Consider the following 21,297-nt stretch of genomic DNA (forward strand, 5'->3'; position numbering starts at 1 on the left):
ATATTTGTTGGTCTTATAAAAAGTTGAGAAAGTGTGCGTTAAGTTTTTTTTTTTTTTTTTATTCCTTTTTCACTAACAAACAAAAATAGTTGTAAAAAAAAACTCAATGTATACACGGCTAAGATCAATACGTGGACAACCTTAATGTCTTTTATAAATTATAAAAACATGCAAATATGATAAAAAAATATGAAAAAATAAATTCCTATAAGAATATAAAATTTTCCGACTTTTTAAAAGATCAATTTTGTTAATTTTTTGGTGACTGAAAAAATGTCTTCGATAATGTTTTTTATTATGTACCCCCTGAAAAGAAAAGAAATATAAAACAAAATAATTGGAAACCCTATAATATATATACATATACAACCTTGTAAATATACTATCTATTATTTTTTTTTACTTACATATATTCTAAGGGATTGTATGGAAGGTTTCTAAATATTACGCCATTGGAAATCACATATAAGCCCATGTATAAAACTGAAATGAATGATAAGCCTATAGTTAAAAAAATAAAATAATGCATAAATGTACAAATAAAGGGTGACATTTTTTGAGTGTAAACAGTATGAATAAGCACAAATGCTAATTACTAAAACTGCTAATATTTTCATTATCTCTCATGTAAGGATTGTCTAGGCATTCGTAGATAGAGCATGTTGCTACGACAAAAATAAAAAAAAATTAAAAATTATAATTTCCGAAAATAAAAATTATGAACAGCAATATAAAATAAAACACTGATCATACCTATTACAAAAACAGCAAATGCTACAAGCAGGTAAAGGTAGCACTAAAGAGAGAAAATAGGATCATATATAATGTGTGCATATATATATGTATGGGTATACTGTGGAAATATAAATTATAAAAAGTTATTCTCGAAAAAGTATATATATATAATAGACATGCGTTTGCACACACCAAAATGATGTCAAAGACCGAAATTGTGACAACCCCCGTTAGTAAAGATACGTCAACTAAGTCCTTGAAAGAAAAAGGATACATCTTAATCTTTGCTAAAATATATGTCCCATTTTTTCTTTTTAAAATAATGAAAGATAAGCATGATAATATCAATGAAGATAATGAAAATAATTGAAATAGACCTAAAAATGGCAAAAAAAAAAAAAAAAAAAAACATAACACAAACTTTCTCAACTTTTTATAAGACCAACAAAAATTTATAATAAATAATAATGATAATTTTCCTATATTCTAAAATTCATATTTTACAAAGGTATTACTTTTATTTATTATATCAGCATTCAAATAAAGAGCTAAGAATGAAAGTGAACATAGCCATAGACAAATAGCCAAAGTAATTTTAAGGATACAATTGCAAATATAATTAATTTTAATAATTGGTGATGGCTTGTCACCATGCAAGCTACTTACAATCGACTCTTTAGCCTTTTTAAACAAATACATTTTGTCAAACTATTAGAAATTTTTAAAAGTTTAAAAAAAATGCCAGATTATGGGTGATAAATATTGTGTAAATTGTGTAAATTAATTGAATAGACTAATTAATATATATAATAGGAAAAAAAAAATATGCACACATGTATAATAAAATTATGAACGTGCATAAAATATTGGTACAAAAATATTTGAATATATTTCATGAAATAAAAAATTATTTTTTGTATAAAACATAATTAGAAAGATTTTATGGATTGTGTATAAGCAAATGTAATAATATTATAAACATATATGTATATACACAATTTTGTTTTTAAAATAAATTATAATAGTCATATAGACTATATAAAAAAATTAATTTATATTTATGGGAACTAACAAATTTTGCCAATATAATTGTATGCACACATTATATATGCATGCGGAGGATAAAATGCTCATTAATACATAAAAAAAAATATTAGTATTCAAAATAAAAAAAATATATATTCTAATTTATTCCTTTATTTTTGTTTAATGTTAAAATTGTTCCATCGGCTTTGCTTATTAAGACAATGCTCGTCATGTTGGCAAAAATACCGTGATCTACAACCCCAGTTGTCTGAAAAAATGTACAATAAAAAATAATGTAATATTATAATGTAAAATAATTACGACTATATATAAACTTTTTCTTATTGCATAATAATACAACCCACTTCATGGGCTTTAGCAATATTTTCACATTTTTTTGTTTTATTACCATTTTAATTTGCTCACATGTTTGCACCAAATTTTCAATCGGATTTTCAAAAAAAAAATCAACAATATAATTATTATTATCAGTTATGAATATTTTTCCATCTTTCTCTCTTAATTTATATGTACAATTTTTAAGAGCTGATATTTTTAATAAACTTTCAATTATCATTTCATGACCAAAAGACAAAATTTCGATGGGCACAGCTCCCGTTGTTCCTAGTCCGTCTTGGCACATTTTTGATTCATCGACGATCTGAAAAGGAGTGAAATAAATAAAGTATAGACAATTACACAGTGTTTGTAAACGTGTGGGGATAACTATGTTTGTTGAACATGCACATATGAAATAATGTTTTAATTTATTACAACTATAAAGCAAGCGGTATTTGCTGCAACTAGTTTTTCCCGAACAAGTGCGCCACCTCGTCCCTTTATTAAATTTAAGTTGTTGTCTACTTCATCAGCGCCATCTATTGCTATATCAATCTTTAAATTTTTCGTTAAGCCGGTCAAAGGAATTCCTAAGCTTTTTGCCTAAACATTATAAAATGTAAAACGGTCATCAATAAATATGCATATGTGTGTGCAAAGTGAAGATAAGCCAGTATGCATATGTGTGTGCAAAGTGAAGATAAGCCAATATGGATATGTCTGTGCACAATGACATGTTCTATAAATTATGTTTTATCTAACCTTCATTTCAGTATCTATACTGGTTGGAACACATACTAAATTTTTTATTTTTCCATTTTTCATTAATGTTTCAATTCTTTCAAGGACATAAAAAACGGTAGACCCTGTCCCAAGTCCAATTGTCATGTTAGATTGGACATATTCATCAACTGCTTTGTATGCCTATTGGGTATTAAAAAAGTAGGAAATAAAAAAATGAGTAAATCAGGACAAGTAAAAAAGGTTAGCAATAGTTGCTATTTTTATATTTTCTTTTTTAATCAATCCCACACAGTAAGTAATAATATAATAGTCTATCAATGTTTGAGTATAAAATTACCACTACTTTTTTTAGACCGTCCATTATATTTTTATAATAAGTTAAGATAAATATTATAAATGTGTGCAACGTACATATGATATAATAAAATTACTGAATAATTTTGAGAATATTATTTTTTTTTTTTAAATATATATATATATATACGAAACTAATATAATAATAAAATAGGTATAAACATGAAGCAAAAATAATCTACATATGTAATATATATATTTTTGTCCGTTTTATATAATATAATTAATTAATTATTTAAATGGCAAAAACTTATATATATGATCACGGATTGGATTACTCTATTTATAAATTAAACAGAGTTAATGAATGAAAATTATTATAAAAACATAAGAATATGCATATATTATGAAGTTATTCTATATAAAATAAAACAAAAATGGAAAAATAAAAAAATCCCTAACCTCGCAAAATATATATTTACAATATTTATTTTATGGAATGTTAAGGGGAAATACCATATATAATAGTATAAAAATGTGCATAAGAAAAGTTATATTCAAATATGCAAAATAAATACCATTATATATATTATTTACGCAAATTTCAAACTATTTATATTTTACTTACATGAAGGAAAATAAAAACATAATAATTCCCACACGCGTATCGCATATAAAATTAATTTGCGACATCAAACAGTAAAAATGGTATGCCTATACAGAGAGAAAAAAAAGAAAAAAAAAAAATTCTTCTACATATTTATACAATAATAGGCATTCCCAACATTTTTAATTGTATACATAAAAAATATTTTTTTTTAATACATCATATTATCACGTTTTTATTCCAACTTAAAAAAAATCGCAAATATATTTCAAAATTAAAAATATATAGAATTTCCAAGATATAACTGTTACAATAAAAATCGAAAAAAAATATGGATATATTCCCACTACTTATGGCATATTTATAAAACCATCATCAGGTCCTTATACCATTTTAAATAAGCAACTATTTATATCTTTTCAATAAATAATAAAATAACTAATTGTAGAGTAATTTTTTATAAATGTAAAAATTGTAGCCCTCATAAAAGGGGGAGAAATTTCAATATCCATATTTGTTTACTTAAATATTTGATTGTTTAAATATTTGTTTGTTTAAACATTTGTGTGTGGAAAATGGAGAAAATGTAAAATTGTATTATAAGAAGGAATTAAAATAATAATTTTACAAACTATTTCACATTATATAAAAATATATACATATATATAATGTAAAAAACTCGTTTTAATATCCTTTTTTGTCTAATGGAAAAATGTGCAAAGGAAAATACCGAGAAATCTCACTAATAGGAAATCCATTTTTTTTTCTCGTTCCTTTTCTTTTATTTAATTTTTAACATAATCAATACATTTATATAGTCACTATAAAATATGTAATAAAGAATTATAAGCATGTAAATATTCTCACTGTGTTATTATTTCATTATTATATCTTTAAAAAAAAAAAAAAAGAAATATGGATAAAAATGTGTACCTCCTTTATATAAACATTTTTTAATCACTATTTAAGAAAAATATATCTTAGGGTGTATAAATATAACCTTTTTCGATAATTGCCATTTAGTAAAACTATCAATATATTACTTCTTATTTAGAAATGGAAAATAATGATCAACTAAAAATTCAAAATTCTCATTCCTATGACTTAATTTATTGGAAAGAATTCTTTTCTAATAATATAAAAGAAGATGATGTTAATTCATTTGTAGAAATAACAAATAATAATATAATTGAATTAAAAAATGTAAAGATTAATAACAAATATACATTTAATGGCCTAATAAAATTAGACAATTATAGTTGTCCTTGTTTTTATAAAAAGTTTCAAATATGTAGTAATAAAGAAACATTTATAGGATATTTTAAATATAGACATATAAAAGGGTATGGAGAAATTATTTCAAATAATTATACATATAGAGGTTATATATATGATTGTAAAAAATCGAAAAAAGGATCTTACTTACTCTTTTTAATAAACAACAGTAATGATGAACATAAACAAATAATAAAATGTGATGACTACAAAAATGCATCATTAATATATAATGGAATGTGGAAAAATAATAAAAGAAATGGACATGGGACATTAAAATTAAGTTTTACAAAAAAAAATAATATAGATTATGTCTTAAAAGAAAATAAAAAATATATAATATATAATGGATGGTGGAAAAATAATAAAAGACATTTTTATGGAATTCAAAATTATATTAATAATAATTGTAAATATATTGGTTTTTGGAAAAATAATAAAAAATGGAAATATGGAGAAATTATATGGTATTATAATGTAAAAAACGAGACTAATAGAAATGCCAAAAAAAAGATTGATAAAAATGCCAAAAAAAAGACTGATAAAAATGTAAAAAAAAAAATACAAAATGTCTATATAGGTGAATGGAAAAATGATACTCTTAATGGAATTGGAACTTATTTTTGGTTTAAAAAAAAATATAATAATAATATAATAACACATAAAAATGCTAATTATGATAAATATTTAGGATATTGGAAAAAAGGAAAAAAAAATGGATATGGAATATTTTATTATAATTGTGGTAATAAATATATAGGTATGTGGAAAAATAATAAAAAGGAAGGATTAGGATATATGATATATATTAATGGAACGGTCTCAAAATGTTGTTTTAAAAATGATATAATTATTTCAGAGATACAAATTAATCCAGAGTATCAAATAAATAATCTATACACAAATTCAATATGTAAAGTAATTAATTTTTTTTTTTTAAAAAAATATTTTAATATATCCAATAAGAATATACAATTACTTTATAAAATTATTTACACCAACTTTGATTTTTTAATAGACATTTATGAGAGATGTAAAACTGGGAATGGAAAAAAAGCAAATAAAAATAAACAATCCAAAATAAAAACAAGTCCCAATTTTACCTTAACAAATTTATGGAAAATATTTTATAAATGTAATATTTTAAATCTAGATTTTACCTTATCCGATTTAAATAAATTAGTACTTGATCATACAACTATCTGTGAAGAAAATGAATTATATAATATTTTAAAACAAAATATACAAAAAAAGGATATAGAATTGTCTATTATATTAGAGGAAAAAAAAATTATAAAATATTTTTTTTATAAATCTTTTGACCTTTTAAATGTACTACATTTTGTGGGGAACAAATGGAAAGACAACCATATCTCTCCTTTAAGAGACCATAAGACATTTTATGAAAAAATAAGCAAAACAAAATCACCACAAAATGGGACAGCAAATCTTATAAATAAAACAGACGTAATAGAAAATTACCATGACACCAATGTAGATAGTGACAATGACAATACAGAGCTACATATTGATGAGAACCAATTTTGTGCCCTTTTAAAATATGCTATTTTTAATAAAGATTTATACATATTAAAAGGTAGTAAAGAATTATATAAAATAATCAAATTTAATAAAAAAAAAATAAAAATAAAACATATTTTAAAGAAAATATATTTTTTCTTAATCACTAATAAAAAACAGTATGATAATCACTATCTGTATTATGTCTTATATAGTTTGTTTGAGTCATCCACACCTTTGATTTGCTCATTTTTATCTATGATAAGGAATAAAAATAAAAAAAAACAAACTGCAAAAAGAGGGGGAAAAATTCGATTATTAGAAATGGATAGGAATAATATAACTTATACGCATTGTAGTACCAAAAGTAATGACAAAGAAATAAAATTAATCGGATCTCATAACTGTATTAACAATCAAAAATTTAGTCAGATAAATAGAAAAATTCTAGAAATTATGCAAAATGAGGATTCTATTACATATTTAAAAAATATGATTGAATTTACAAATGTATATAAATATAATATACACGAAGAAACAAGAGAAATAAGTTTTATCTGTTTTTTGTCAACACTTGTTCATGTATCTATACGATTAAATAACTTTAGAAATGTCACTGATCAATTTGCTGACATTGTAGAGAGATTGAAAAAAAATTATATAAAAAAACAAAACCACACCTATTACTTTGGTAGTAGGAAGTTTACTATAAAAAGGAATCATCTCGCGCGTAATAACCATAATAATGAAACAACAAAAAAATTAATGAAAAATAATAATTCCACCCTCAATTTAACAAAAGGAAACAAAAATAAAGCCACATCCTTGCCATTAGAAAATATATCAAGTGAATTGATAAGCATACTAAAAATCTATGTGTATTATTTTATTTTTTACTTTTTAATATTTGAATCAAAAGATAGTTTTTTTTCCATTTTTAACATAAAATTAGATTTGTCCATAAAACTTAGAGATGTCTTATTATTTTTAATTCAACTTAAATTAGTGAAAAAATCGAAAAAAAATAATAATCCAGCGGGATATATCAATTTAGATAACTATTCCAAGATAGCTAAAAATAATAATAAAAAAAAAATTAACATAAAAAATAAAATGAGTAAAATTCTGACATGTTCAGGTAAAAATGATAAAAATGTTCCAAAAAAAACATTAACAATACAGAATAATGATAAAGAAAATAACAAAGAATTAGTTAGACATGAAAAAATAAAAAGTAGAAAAATAAGTTTGGAGAGTACCAGAAAAAAGGATAAAAGGAATATAAAAAAAGAAAAGAAAAAGGAAAGAAAGAAAAAAAGAACAAATTGCAAAAACAAAAATGAACAAAATATAGAAGCCGAAATAAAAGATTATCCTGAAATTGGGCATAACAAAAAAAGAAATAATATACTCACTAGTGATAAAAATAATAAAAATAACCTGAACATGCTAGCTAAGGATAAAAACTGTTTTAATGAAATATTTTTAAAAAAAAAATCAAATATATTTTCTTTGTCATATTTTGAAATTTTATCAATTTTTTCCAAAATATTGAACACTAAAAATTTGAATTTAATAAGTGACTCATGTTGTGATTTATATTTTAAAAAATTAAGACATACTGAAAAAAAGAGATTACACAAAATTAATAAAACTGATATGCTAAAAATTTGTGTAACCCGATATATGGAAATAATAAAAAGGAAAAGACAACATATTGTAACAACCTTTTTCAATTCCAACAAAAAACAAAACAACAACAAAATTTGTAGAAATAAAACAATTAATAAGAATACTGAAGGAGATGAAAAATACCCAACCCCTATTTATACAAAAAAATATGGAATGAAAATTGCTACATTATTAGACAAAAAATTGAGTGAATTAGAACAAAATATGGAAAACTATTTTCTAACTATGCAATCTGAAGTATTTAAAAAAGGAAACACAATAAAAGAAAAATATAAAAAAGATGGAAAAAAAAAAAAAAAAAAATATGAGCAAAAAAATAAATCAACTTATGTGAATAATAAGGAGAACTACAAATTGAACAACCCTAATGATGGAATGCTACAAAAAACAATTATAAAAATTAAAAGAAGACATGAAATAAAAAAAAAAGTATATCTCTTAAGAAAAAGTTATAGAAAATATTGTAAAAATTATATGAATATAATTGACTATTATAATATTAGTCTTACTCCATATGAACTTGTTTTATTTTTTTTGAAGTTTGTTAAACGTGTTAAAAAAAAAAGAAAAATATTATCTTCATATAGTGAAGTGTTATGTATTTTTATATTCCGTGTTTTGTTGTATAATACATTTATTATAGCAAAAAAAAAAATAATATAAAAAATGAATAGGCAGTTTGTAAAAAGACAAATAATGTTTGTACCGGTTATTGATTTTTTTATTCTATCTATTACATATTTATGTAAAAATTGTAGATAAACATAACTCATATATTAAAAATAAATAAAAAAAAAACATTTATATAGCATACGAATTATAAATTTTAAAAAAATTTCAGTTTCAAAGGGAATAAAGGTATAGGTGGATTTGCATAATTGTGTGTAACATAAATAAAAAACACAAACAACAGTCATAAATCCAATTATATGAAAACGATTATATAAATGTAACATATCCATAATGTAGGTTTACAAATCACCACATGCATATTCTCTATATGCAGAATGATAGTTGTTTTTAAAAAATTAAACTTACAATATTTTAATTAAATTGTATAAATAGAAAAGATAAATATATGAAAATTAACTATTGAATTATGTAGATATAAAAAAAATACAAATAAAAAAAAAAATCAGACATACCTAAAATAAACGGATATATCAAATAAAGGCAAAATGAATAAATATGCTTAAAATTAATGCCAATAAATTAGTATAAGGCAAATATATTCTCAAAAAAGGGTAACAAATTATCTCGATCCAGTATGTCAATATATAAATATATAGGCAGCTCCATTAACTCTCATTTGCATGTACAGCTATAGACACATTTTTTTTTTCTTTCTGATCATTTGAAGAAATAGAAATTGGAATATTTTTATTAACTATTATATTTTTACATATTTTGATTAAATTATTTATACCAAAAATAATGTCTAAATTAAATTTTTTATTTATTGAATTATCATTTTTAAAGTAATTAAAATTTTCAAAGGAATAAGTAAAATCAATCCATCTCATATCACAAGATGAAGGATTATTTTTATCATAAATAATTAATATGGATGTTGAACAAAATGTATATAAAGTCTGATTTTCTAACCATATTTTTAATTTAACTAGCTTTGGTAATATAATATTGGCAATATTTTTTAAAAAAATTTCAAGAAAATATAAAACCAACTCATCATGTAATCTCATTCCATATTCTCTACTTATTTTTAAAACATTATTTAATTTATCATAACATTCATTTATTTCAATTTTTTTTTCATTATCTTTTTTTACTTTTCCATTCTGACTAGTATTATTACTACTATTGTTGTAACTTGTTAAAACCTTATTATATAAATTGTCTATTTCTTCTGTTGTTAAAAGGTTAGCATATTTAATATAATAAATAAATGCACATATACGAAATCCTAAACTTCTTTGTGTTGTTTTTAATGAACTCATTTCTTGTTTCCATGATTTTAATAAAAAATATATTTCATTACTATTATATTTATAAAATTGTTCAGGTAAATTTAAATCTTTTGCTGTAATTTGTATTATATATTGATCAATATTATTTTTATATTTCTTTCTTATATCTTTTTTCATCTTTGACCATTTTTTAATATAACTTTCTCTACTATCCCAATCTATAGATTCACTTTCTCTTAATAATTCTTTATTAAAAAATATATCATTATCCTTTATACTATTATATCCTAATTTTAAATCTAATAAATGCTGATTATTATATTTGATTTTACTACAAATTCTTTTAAGCTTTAATGCAAGGTGCATTCGACCCATTTCACTACTACTTACTATTTTATTTTCATTTTTTATCATTTCATTATCCATAAAAATTTTCCATTTTTCAGAAGCATTGCTTAAAATTGGTGAATCCGATTGTTCTATTTTATCACTGTTACAAAAATATTCGTTAGTCTCTTTACCCCCCATTTGAGGATCATCAATTTTATTTTCTTTACATTGATAAACAGGAACTATATCATAACATTTTGGTATCAACTTTTCTTTAATTAAAAATGCCAACATATTATTATCTTTTCTTTCCCCATTATCGTTAGCATTACTTAGCTTGTGTAAGAATGAGTTTTCCTTCTCAACATTATCATTTATATATTTAGGACTAACACTGCTATCATTTTTTATTTTTAATTTTTTCGATGATCCATACAAATTTACAGTATCTATATTTTTTTCATAATTTGTATCACCATTTTTAATGCCTTCAAATAAGTTTTCACACATATTAACATAAAAAGAATAATTTTGGTCATTAATAAATTGGGTTTTTCCATTTTGAAAAGTACCATAGACATTATTATATGAGCGGATTGCATTAATATAAAATTTTGATTCTCCATTTTTAAAAAACGGAATTATCTTATATATATATTTTTCATTTTTATCACTTAACATAATTGATGTTCCCGTTAATTTAAACCCCGCAAGGTTGTACAATATTTTGCTACTATCATTTTCAAAGCTATTATCAAAATTGTTTACACACCAACTTTCCGGATCACAGGTCATAGTAAGACTTCCTTTTCCAACATTTTCTTCATTATCACAATTAAGTAAGTCTATATTTATACCTAAGCTATTTGTTAATGTATCGACACTACTTTCAACACTGCTAATTGTATCACTAGATGTCACAATATTACTTCCATCATTTAAATAAAGATTCCAATCACTATCAGAATTTTGTTCATTCTTTTTTTCACAGCTACATAACTTATTACCTTCGTTTTCATCGTCGAATTTGCCGTTGTTTATTTTGACATTACTTACTTCCCCACTACCATTAGGCATGTCAATAAATAGCTGATCAAACTTTGTCGTTGGAAAGTTAAAGATTTTATGTTTATCATTTGTATGTATATCATTGTATAAGTTAAGAAAACTATCTTCATTATGCTTTGTACAATTTATATTAAGTTTACAATTTAACATACTACTAGGTACATTTTTTTTTATATAATTATATATACTTCCACCATGTTTATCACTACTATTATAATTCGACAATCTGCTTAAACAGATATTGCAATCCTTCTGGAGTTTTCCAGAAGTTAGTTTATCCTTTTGACCCATCGATGTCTGAAATAGCTTCTTACTGTTATGTTTGTACTATTACTACTCTGACAATTAAACACAAGCATAAATATGTATAAGCTTATGTCCTAGCATACAAAAACTGAGAGTTCGACTGACTCCTTTTATGCCTGGTATATGCTTCTCACTATTTTTTTGATAATAGAAAAGGGGAGAATAACAAAAATAATTATATATAATTCAACGCACTAAATCAGAGGGATATAAAATATATTTCCCCCCTTTTCATTTTATCTTTTCTTTTCAACTTTTTTTAAAATAAAAAAATGCAAATATAATAGCTGTGTCTATAATATTACAAATTCATACAGAACAAATAACTTTTAAAAATTAATTAATTCATTTTGATATGTACATATATACTTTTTTATGCTCTCGTTATTTATCATTTTTCAGTTTGCTTTTTCAATTTTTGTGTCTCTACAAATATTATAAACATATAGGCATGTGCAAATATAGAATATTTTGTAATGGCTTATATAACATGTATCATAATATGCTGAATTGGGTTTATATAAAAGTTAATTTATTTGAAAAAATATATAATATAAATATAAAAGCTTTGATAGTCCTTCAAAATAATAAAATTAATAAAACAATTATGTAAATAAACCTCGAATTGAAAGGGTCACATTATTATATAAAAATATATAGAGAAATATATAAAAAGGAAATAATAAAATAACAAAATGAATAAATAAAAAAAAAACAAATAAGATAATGAAGGACATACAAATAACAATCAAACTATGTAAAGAAAATTAAATAATTTTCTCCATAAAAATAACAAGAAAAAAAAAAAATTTATAAAAAAATTATATATATAAGCTTGTAGAATTTTTTCGTATTCCATACGCGCATGGATGTATAATTTATTTAATACTATTTTTTTTGTACATTACCAAGGATATTATAAAAATAAAAAAAATAAAAAAATATTATTATAAAAAAATGAAAAAAAATGAAAAATTGTCATGATTTTCCAGTTAAATATTCAAAAATTAAAATGGCATTAAGTATTAATTTTTAAAATACTTTGTATAAGTATATATACATTATCCAAATTATAATTTTTCTCATTTTTTGCAAACTTAGCATATCAACAATTGTCATGAATAATGAACTCGCTTTACATTCTAAGCAGGCAAAATAAGTTAAAAAAACAAGGGATAAATAAAATAATAAGAAATATTTAATCCATTTTATTGGAAATTATTGGAGCTGCTTAGAATGTAAATGCTGCCACAAGTTGGGAATTATCGAGTCGCATATATGACACATAAATTAATGGATATGTATATACTATAAAGTAAAACAAAACAAACATGATGAACAATACTAAAGATGATTTAGAAGATACAAATAACGGGATAAACAAATATCGAAGCAACCCGTTTATAAATAATAAAGAAGATTACTTTAATGAAAATGTGCAAAGAATAATATGTTCTATATTAGCAAATAAAAATATAAAAAAAATAAATTATTTAACTTTTGATGTCTTATTTAATTTTTTTATAAAAATAATTAAAAAATTTGGATTAATTTGTAAAAAGTTTTCATCTTTAAGAGGTAGTGTTGTAGTTAATTATATTGATATCAAATATTGTCTAAAAATATATTTTAATAATATATATAAAGAAATATATATAATCAAAAATTATAAAAATTCATTTGATCATATAATATTTGATATAAATTTACAAAATCAGGAAGAGAAAATAATAAACCAACAAGAAACGGATGAAAAAGGAAACTACATTAATGTTGTACAAAATTCTTATTTATATTATAAAAATCTATGCATGAAAAAAAAAAATAATGATATTAATTCTTTTAATGAATTTCCTCAAATAAGTTCAGACAACTTACCTAATTCAACATCTAACGAAAATGTTAATATACTATCTTTAAATGAAAATATTGATATTGAAAAATATAAAGAAGTTATGAAGTTAAAAAAAAAATATATGCATGATCATATGCCAATTATTCCATTAACTTTAAATAGAAAAGAACAAATTACTGGATATTATAATGAACAAAATGAATCATATAATCAAAACTCATTTTCTTTTTTGAATTATTCATCTCAATCTTCTTCTCAATCATCTGATACATCATCAGATTCAAGTTCAACTACTCAATCTCATAATTTTGATACAACAAAAAATATTGAAATTAATCCTACCCATAAAGTTAATGACAATAATTTAATATACGAAAAAGATATAATGTATAAAGAAAAAATAGAAGTACTAAAATTAATACCTAAAATAAAAGACATATACATACAAAACTCAGCTAAACAACATTCTCAATTTAATACCACAAATGATAATTCCCAATTTAGTGTTACAAACAAATATATAGAACCCCAAGAATATCAAAACGATCTATCTCTAGATAATGCACATCCTCAACCTTAACTTTTTTATTTATCATTTTTACTTATAAAATATGTATAAAGCAAACAAAATCATCTAATCAACTTCTTAACATACCCATTCACCATTTCCTCAATATCACCATCATTCATTTTGTACAATTTAGCAAGCATAGTGCCCTGCTTTGCTACCTTTTTTTAAAAAAAATAAAATCAAATTATAATAATTTTTTGTTTTATATCTATATTGTCTTTTTTTTTTTTTAATTTTGTTTCGGTACATACATTTTGTATACTCTTCAGTGCAACCGCACGTACCCAAAAAAAATTTTTATAAATAACTTTGATTTATTCAAATAATAAATGCTATGAAAAATACAAAAAAAAAATGAGAAAAAAAAAAAAAAAAGTGAACAAAATGCAAGTCTATCAACGCGCATTATCAAATAGGTGAAATCCACATTTAATTTTTCAATGAGCTCACAAAACGATACCCAAATGTATATACATATTCAAATGTACATCTTATCTCGACCCTTTAGGATCTTACTCTTTTTTTATAATTATTTCTTTTTCTTCCCATTTTGAGCATCATTGTTATTGCTAGGAGGTGGATGAGCAGGCGCAGCTGGCACAGCCGGAGCAGCCGGTGCAGGTCCAATAGCTGGTTTCCCTTTGCTCGCTGGAAAATTTGGAGGAAAGTTAGCTGGGCCTATGGTAGGACTAGCTAAATTATTTGCTTGATCATAATAATTTGCACTTGATGAAGTGCCATATGGATTTTGTGACATATATTGGGGCCAAGTAGATGACATGGCTTGATTTGGATTATAAAAATATGGATTTGCATTATTCATTCCATTGTAATAATTTGTAGGATTTCCAGCGGGTTGAGGTTTCATATCAAAAGCCCATTTAATTGTTAGAGAAATTGAATAATTGCCAAGTGGTTGATCAGACATAGCAACTCTAGCAAACTCTGCATTAACTCTATTAGTAAATTGTATAAAAGCTATATTTTTATTTGGAATAAATCGGACATAATCTATATTTCCATATATAACAAATTCATCATATAAAGCTTTTTCAATAGCACTTACTTCATTAAAATTGTTGATATATATACTTCCAATAAATAAAGTTCGACAATCATTATTAAAATTGCCATTCCCACTCATATCTTCTTTAAAGGTATTATATTTTTCTCTACCAAATATATCCATTGTATTTTCAAATTCAAGTTCATCATTTTCTGTTGGTACTCTATGTCTATATAAACAATTATGACCATATGCACAACAACCACGAGCAAAATAAATACAAAAATATGGTTTGTTGGCATAGGATTTATCTGCTTTAGTATATCCTGAATCTTTAGATGGATTACATTTATATTTAGCTACAAACTTAGGATTATTATTATTATTTTTATCTGTTACATATTTGCCAAACCATACATTATTATTATTACTATTATTGTTATTTTGATTATCTTGTGTATGTTCTACTTTATTTAATTCTTCTTGTGTCACTTGTAATCTTGCTGGACTTTTAAGTATTTCTTTTACTTTATCACTAGTCTTCATTAGCTCTAAACTTCTATTAATAAGAGAAAGAAAAGCATAATTTTTCATATCACCTCCACCACTACTTACTAAATCTTTATTATAGTCATACATTCCATTGTTTTCTACATTTCCGCCATAATAATAATTGTAATTATAATTATTTACTCCAACGGTATTCCCAATATTTGCATACCCATTTATATAATTATAATTATACATATTATAATAATTATTCATACCTATTGGCATATACATATTATTAAAATTATTATATTCAGGATATGTATTCATATTATTATTCAAATTATTTTGTTTGTTTTGAAAATTATCTTTAGAAATATTACTATTATATCCACTTCCCATATCATTACCCATTGCTTGTATATTATTCATGCTACCATAATATTGATTATAATAATATTGATAATTTCTATAGTTCTCTAAATTTATATTATTATTTTCAGTCGCTCCTGTTGTATTACTTACTGTTTGGTTTTTATCTTGAGCATTTGTTTTTTCACTTTCATTCATGGCATCTTTTTCTCCGCTTTTCAAACCACCATCATTTGTATCATCATTAGTACCATCATTACATGATGCTTCCTCCTTTACAGACTCATCCTTATTATTGTCATTTTCTTTTGCATCTTCTTTAATTGGTGTATTACATTTAGCCCTTTTTTTTAAACCTTTTTTATTACTATCTTCTTCAACCTTATTATCTTCTTTACTAGTTTCATTATTTTTTTTTCGTTTGCCTTGTCCATTTCGTTTTCTAGGACTTCCCTTACTACTACTCTCATTTTGTCCTTCATCATTTTCAGCATCTTTGTCATTTTCATTTGCTTTATCGTCTATTTTGTTTGGGCCCACTTCATCTTTGCTAGTTTTTTCACTATCATTGTTATCTCTATTTTCTTCTCCCGTTTCTTCTCCCTTTTCAGTGTTTGAGCTATCTGCTTGTTTTTCCTTTTCTTCCTCCTTGTAATTGAAAAAACTTTTAAAGCCCATCTTTAGATAGCCATTAAAAAATGATAGCTAGCATTTATGAAGTAAAAGTATGTATATTCACATGTATATATTTATATTTATATAATTACCAATTAGCTGATAAAAATTAAATAGGAAAGAATTAATGGAGATAAATTAGTAAGCTATACAAAGGTTTAATTAAAAGATCTCGTAATTTTTTTTTTATTTCTTCTTTGAAATTCCTTCTTTCATTTTAGTAATAATAAGAAACAAGCAAATTGTGAATTAAAATTTTTTACTTATAATTATTTACAAATAAATATATTTTAATTTTACTAATTTTTTATTTTTTATATTATTTTTTTTAACTTAATATTGTTTCTTATGCCTAAAGCTGTATAGCATTTTCAGCTTATTATTTATGTATATATATATATATATATATATATATATATATTATATATATAGTAATTATTTTTTTACATACAATGCAGTATTAATCAAAATGACATAAAGCTGGATGGAATTTTTATTAGCATTGTCTTTTGTATAGCCATCAATTATTCATTTATTTTTATTTTCATTTTATAATTTTTATAATTTCATGAAAGTATAAAGATAAAGCAAAAAATGGAGGCATATCATATAAATAAAAAACATAAAAAATATAAAAAATAATAAAAATATAAAAAATATACACTTATGTACAGCATTTGCTACAATAAAAAAATCAAAAAAAATATATTATAGAATATTTTGCCTTAATAAAAAAGGGGTAAAACTATGCAAATATAAATATTATCGAATTAAATATATTCAAAAAAAATTAAAACTTTCTACTATCCTGAAAAAATATCCATATTTTGTATTTACTTTATAACTAACCAATGATATATAATTGTTTGTTCTATACTGTTACATAAAATATATTACTTATGTATATATAGTTCAACATATTATGAATCCATAAACAATTTATCATTCCTTCTTTTCTACAATTAACCAAAGCATGCTTATTCCTCATGACTGACAAATTTTTTATATTTACATTTATGCTCATATTCGAAACTTTCTATTAATATAAGAGTAGTAGTAAATAATTCCAAGAACCATTCCTGCCAAATGTGATGCATGTCCTGTATTAACAATACAAAAAAATTATATAATTATTCATGAAAGTAGTGAAAAAAATATGTTAAACAAATTTTATTGAAAACACACGTGTGTATACATGATAAATAGCTAGCCAAATAAATAAAATATATTGTTGTCTATACCTATGTCATCATTCTTATTTGATATAATGCTGTATAGCTCGTTTAAAAAGTAAAACGACGAAAAAACGGCCTATAAAAATGAAAAAAAAATAAAGTATAATATATAGGCACATACATATGTTCAATCTTGTTCTCCATTAAAGGTGTTTCTACTCACCAATGGTAAGCCTAAGACTCCATATAAATATATTTTATGGTTGGGGTGAATAAATGTATATGTAGCTAATATGGAACTTATACTTCCACTAGCACCCAAAACATAAACATTGTTATAACCATAGTTTGAATTTTTTTGATATAATATTTGTATATAAGATGAAATAATTCCACTAACTATATATGTAAAAAAAAAGTTTTTTGAATTAATTAAAGCTTCTAAAGAACGTCCAATATAAAATAAAGATATTGTATTTAGTAAAAAAGATTGTATAGTATTGTGGCTTATTATGTTTGTTACTAAAGTATATAATTGTTTTTCTCTCAAACTTTTTAAACTACAACAAAAATGTTTATACATAAATTCTGATGTTAATAATGAAAAAGAATGGGGTCTTATTGGGGCCGGACTAAAATAAGTATAAGACATTTGTCTAGGTTTAGCATTCATCCATAAAAAATAAACAAAAAAATGTAAAAAAATTAAACTATAAGTAACTGGTGATTTATTATAATGATGCATTAATAATGCTTTAAAATATGGTAGATTTTTTATTCCATATTTATAATATACTGGTATATTATTTAAAAATAATTTGCCTTTAAGTTTTGTAATATTTATCAATTCCTTTAAAGCTTTATTATTATTACTTATAAATAAGTTTATAAAATTTATAGGAAAAATTAAATTGGTCTTATAATTGTTATGATTTATTTGACTTATTCTATATTTATAAAAACCGCTTTTTTCTTTACACATATTTTTAAAAAATGAATATTTATTATATAATATATTTTTATAATTTTCTTCAAATTTTATAATTACACTTTTTATTTTCTTTTGAATATTATTATTCTGTAATCTTCCTTTATTTAATTTTAATAAATAATTTTTTATTTCAAAATTTTGAAAATTAGATAATAAAGTCTCACATTTCCGTTTCTGTTCATTGAAAAGATTCTTATCAGAATATTTTGAAAATTGACGTACCGAATAATTCCCACCATATTTACTCAAACCATTCATTGATGGATTGTTTGTCATATAAATAGTGGAAGCATTTCTCTCCGTATTAATATTATTATTTAAAAAAAGATTATTGTCTCGTAAATCTTTTTTATCATATTTATATGCTTTCTCTTTCGGTTTACTAGAAAAAATATTACTTTTATGCACATATGCATGCACATTTTTTGGCACTATCTTTCCCTTCACCATGAATTTCATTCCGGTAGTCCTTTGCATATTCATAGAGAGATACTTGGGAAAGAATATGTTGTAGTTTGGGCATGAAAATTATTCATGTATATATATGAAACTGATGACAAATAGCCAACGTTGTGAAAAAAAAAATGCTTTAAGAAAGTCTATTATAAAAATTATATCTTAAAAATATATACTCTTTTACAATTTATATACGATTTAGTAGTATAACCACAATACGCTAAAATTTTTTGTCTTTTTTTTTGTTTCATTGTTAAAGGATATTTCTTTGCATATAACAATAAAACAGAGTACCTTATTCCTTATATTCCATCGTAAAATATATTACTGAAATATTTCTCATTTAATTTGCATATATATGTCATATATTCATGACAATTATATAATATTATACTGTGCTTAGTTAAATTGCTTCATCATTATTCATTAGATTTTATAAACCGGGAAAATAATACATGTAGCTATTTTTTTTTAAAAAATATTACTTTATAAATAATATCATTTTTTTTGTTTTTTCTTCTGCTCTATATTATTATTTATTTGTTTTATTTTTGTTTCTTCTTCTGCTCTACATTATTATTTATTTATTTATTGGCTTTCTAAAAATTTATACATAAAATTGCCCCAATTGATATACAAAAAATACTTATACCTTTTTCACTGCATAATAAATATTATGACAACCTTTTCAATCTGAAAGTAGCTTGCCAAACTAAAATATGCATATACATATGAAACAAAAATTAATAATAAATAAAAATTCCAAATCATATAATACAACAAACGACATGTGCTTATTCATTTTTGGCGTTTCCCCTCTGTTTAACATATACACTTACATAACATTGAAAAAATATAAATATTTTTACTTATAAAATTGGAACATACTTTTTTAAAACATGACAAAAGAAAGAAATAAATATCGCCCTCCTCTGAAATTTGTATCTTCTCACAAAATGTGAACACTCTTTATATATTTTTATAATACTGTATTAAAAAATATAGAAAATTAAAATAAGAAATACAAAAAAAAAAACGAGGATGACATTATTTAATGCCTTTTCAATTTCTTCATGTACAAACATAAACAAAATTGAGGAAAGTATTTTAAAAAAAATAAAAACAGTTGATGATGAATATATAGAATGTGAGATAAACAATAAAAAAAAAAAATGGTCTGAATATAAATTAGCAAAAGAGTTTTACAAATATAATCACAATCTAATATGCCTAAAAAAATATGAATATAATCCTTTTAAAAAAGTATGTCAAGAAAATTTCTCTTTTTTAAAGGAGGGGGAAAGATACTACACATCCAATGATAAGTTGTAAGTTTCAAAAGTTTACCTAAATACACACACATATATGCAAACGTATATTTATAGAGTATAATCGTTATAACATTCTGTTGAAAAGAAAACAGATTGCCAATTAATTACTTATATATATATATATTATTTTTTTATTGTTTTATTCCTTTATATATATCTTAAAATTTTCACCTTCTTAGGCATAAAAGGCATTATAAGTTAATATTCCAAAATTTAATGAACTCACCATCCATTCAAATATCATTTTGTGGAATTGCCATGGCAGCTATTGCATGGCTAGTCGATTTAAAAAATAAAAAATTTAAAAAAACATGAAAAGATATACACTTTTTAAACAATTATATAGACATATAAAAGGGAAATACTAAATTAAAGAAAATATTCTCTCTATATCTATAGTCTTAAGATAGTTTCAAATAGTATATTTTGTCAAATAAATTAAAGTGACATATAAAAACTGTATAGCCATTGGACAAAATTTATATGACAAGGGAATAAAAAAAAAAAAAAA

General features: G+C 22.8%; 8 protein-coding genes across 8 annotated transcripts; 3 read left to right on the top strand and 5 right to left on the bottom strand.

The window, feature by feature from the left end:
* Nucleotides 1–233: 233 nt before the first annotated feature.
* On the bottom strand, nt 234–1,434 carry PVVCY_1101500 (conserved Plasmodium protein, unknown function; the record flags this gene model as incomplete). The annotated part of the gene is made up of 6 exons (XM_037634527.1): nt 234–306; nt 408–501; nt 597–665; nt 754–796; nt 928–1,112; nt 1,251–1,434. 6 exons carry the CDS (start codon nt 1,432–1,434, stop codon nt 234–236), a joined length of 648 nt encoding a protein of 215 aa, XP_037490619.1.
* Nucleotides 1,435–1,918: 484 nt separating this feature from the next.
* PVVCY_1101510 (ribose-5-phosphate isomerase, putative) lies at nt 1,919–3,205 on the bottom strand (the record flags this gene model as incomplete). The annotated part of the gene is made up of 5 exons (XM_008626223.2): nt 1,919–2,029; nt 2,171–2,422; nt 2,536–2,703; nt 2,863–3,024; nt 3,182–3,205. The coding sequence occupies 5 exons, from the start codon at nt 3,203–3,205 to the stop codon at nt 1,919–1,921; spliced, it is 717 nt and encodes a 238-aa protein (XP_008624445.2).
* A 1,596-nt stretch (nt 3,206–4,801) lies between these two features.
* Nucleotides 4,802–8,907, top strand: PVVCY_1101520 (conserved Plasmodium protein, unknown function; the record flags this gene model as incomplete). The annotated part of the gene is made up of 2 exons (XM_037634528.1): nt 4,802–8,772; nt 8,877–8,907. The coding sequence occupies 2 exons, from the start codon at nt 4,802–4,804 to the stop codon at nt 8,905–8,907; spliced, it is 4,002 nt and encodes a 1,333-aa protein (XP_037490620.1).
* A 624-nt stretch (nt 8,908–9,531) lies between these two features.
* PVVCY_1101530 (kinase, putative) lies at nt 9,532–11,850 on the bottom strand (the record flags this gene model as incomplete). Its single annotated transcript, XM_008626221.2, has 1 exon — nt 9,532–11,850. The coding sequence occupies one exon, from the start codon at nt 11,848–11,850 to the stop codon at nt 9,532–9,534; it is 2,319 nt and encodes a 772-aa protein (XP_008624443.2).
* A 1,346-nt stretch (nt 11,851–13,196) lies between these two features.
* On the top strand, nt 13,197–14,300 carry PVVCY_1101540 (conserved Plasmodium protein, unknown function; the record flags this gene model as incomplete). Its single annotated transcript, XM_008626220.2, has 1 exon — nt 13,197–14,300. The coding sequence occupies one exon, from the start codon at nt 13,197–13,199 to the stop codon at nt 14,298–14,300; it is 1,104 nt and encodes a 367-aa protein (XP_008624442.2).
* Nucleotides 14,301–14,820: 520 nt separating this feature from the next.
* On the bottom strand, nt 14,821–16,836 carry PVVCY_1101550 (pre-mRNA-splicing factor CWC2, putative; the record flags this gene model as incomplete). The annotated part of the gene is made up of 1 exon (XM_008626219.2): nt 14,821–16,836. The coding sequence occupies one exon, from the start codon at nt 16,834–16,836 to the stop codon at nt 14,821–14,823; it is 2,016 nt and encodes a 671-aa protein (XP_008624441.2).
* Nucleotides 16,837–17,853: 1,017 nt separating this feature from the next.
* Nucleotides 17,854–19,482, bottom strand: PVVCY_1101560 (rhomboid protease ROM9, putative; the record flags this gene model as incomplete). The annotated part of the gene is made up of 3 exons (XM_008626218.2): nt 17,854–17,933; nt 18,075–18,144; nt 18,232–19,482. The coding sequence occupies 3 exons, from the start codon at nt 19,480–19,482 to the stop codon at nt 17,854–17,856; spliced, it is 1,401 nt and encodes a 466-aa protein (XP_008624440.2).
* Nucleotides 19,483–20,496: 1,014 nt separating this feature from the next.
* On the top strand, nt 20,497–21,101 carry PVVCY_1101570 (conserved Plasmodium protein, unknown function; the record flags this gene model as incomplete). Its single annotated transcript, XM_008626217.1, has 2 exons — nt 20,497–20,783; nt 20,966–21,101. The coding sequence occupies 2 exons, from the start codon at nt 20,497–20,499 to the stop codon at nt 21,099–21,101; spliced, it is 423 nt and encodes a 140-aa protein (XP_008624439.1).
* Between the last annotated feature and the right edge of the window lie 196 nt (nt 21,102–21,297).

This window comes from Plasmodium vinckei (assembly GCF_900681995.1).
Source record: "Plasmodium vinckei vinckei genome assembly, chromosome: PVVCY_11".
Taxonomy (NCBI): Eukaryota; Apicomplexa; class Aconoidasida; order Haemosporida; family Plasmodiidae; genus Plasmodium; species Plasmodium vinckei.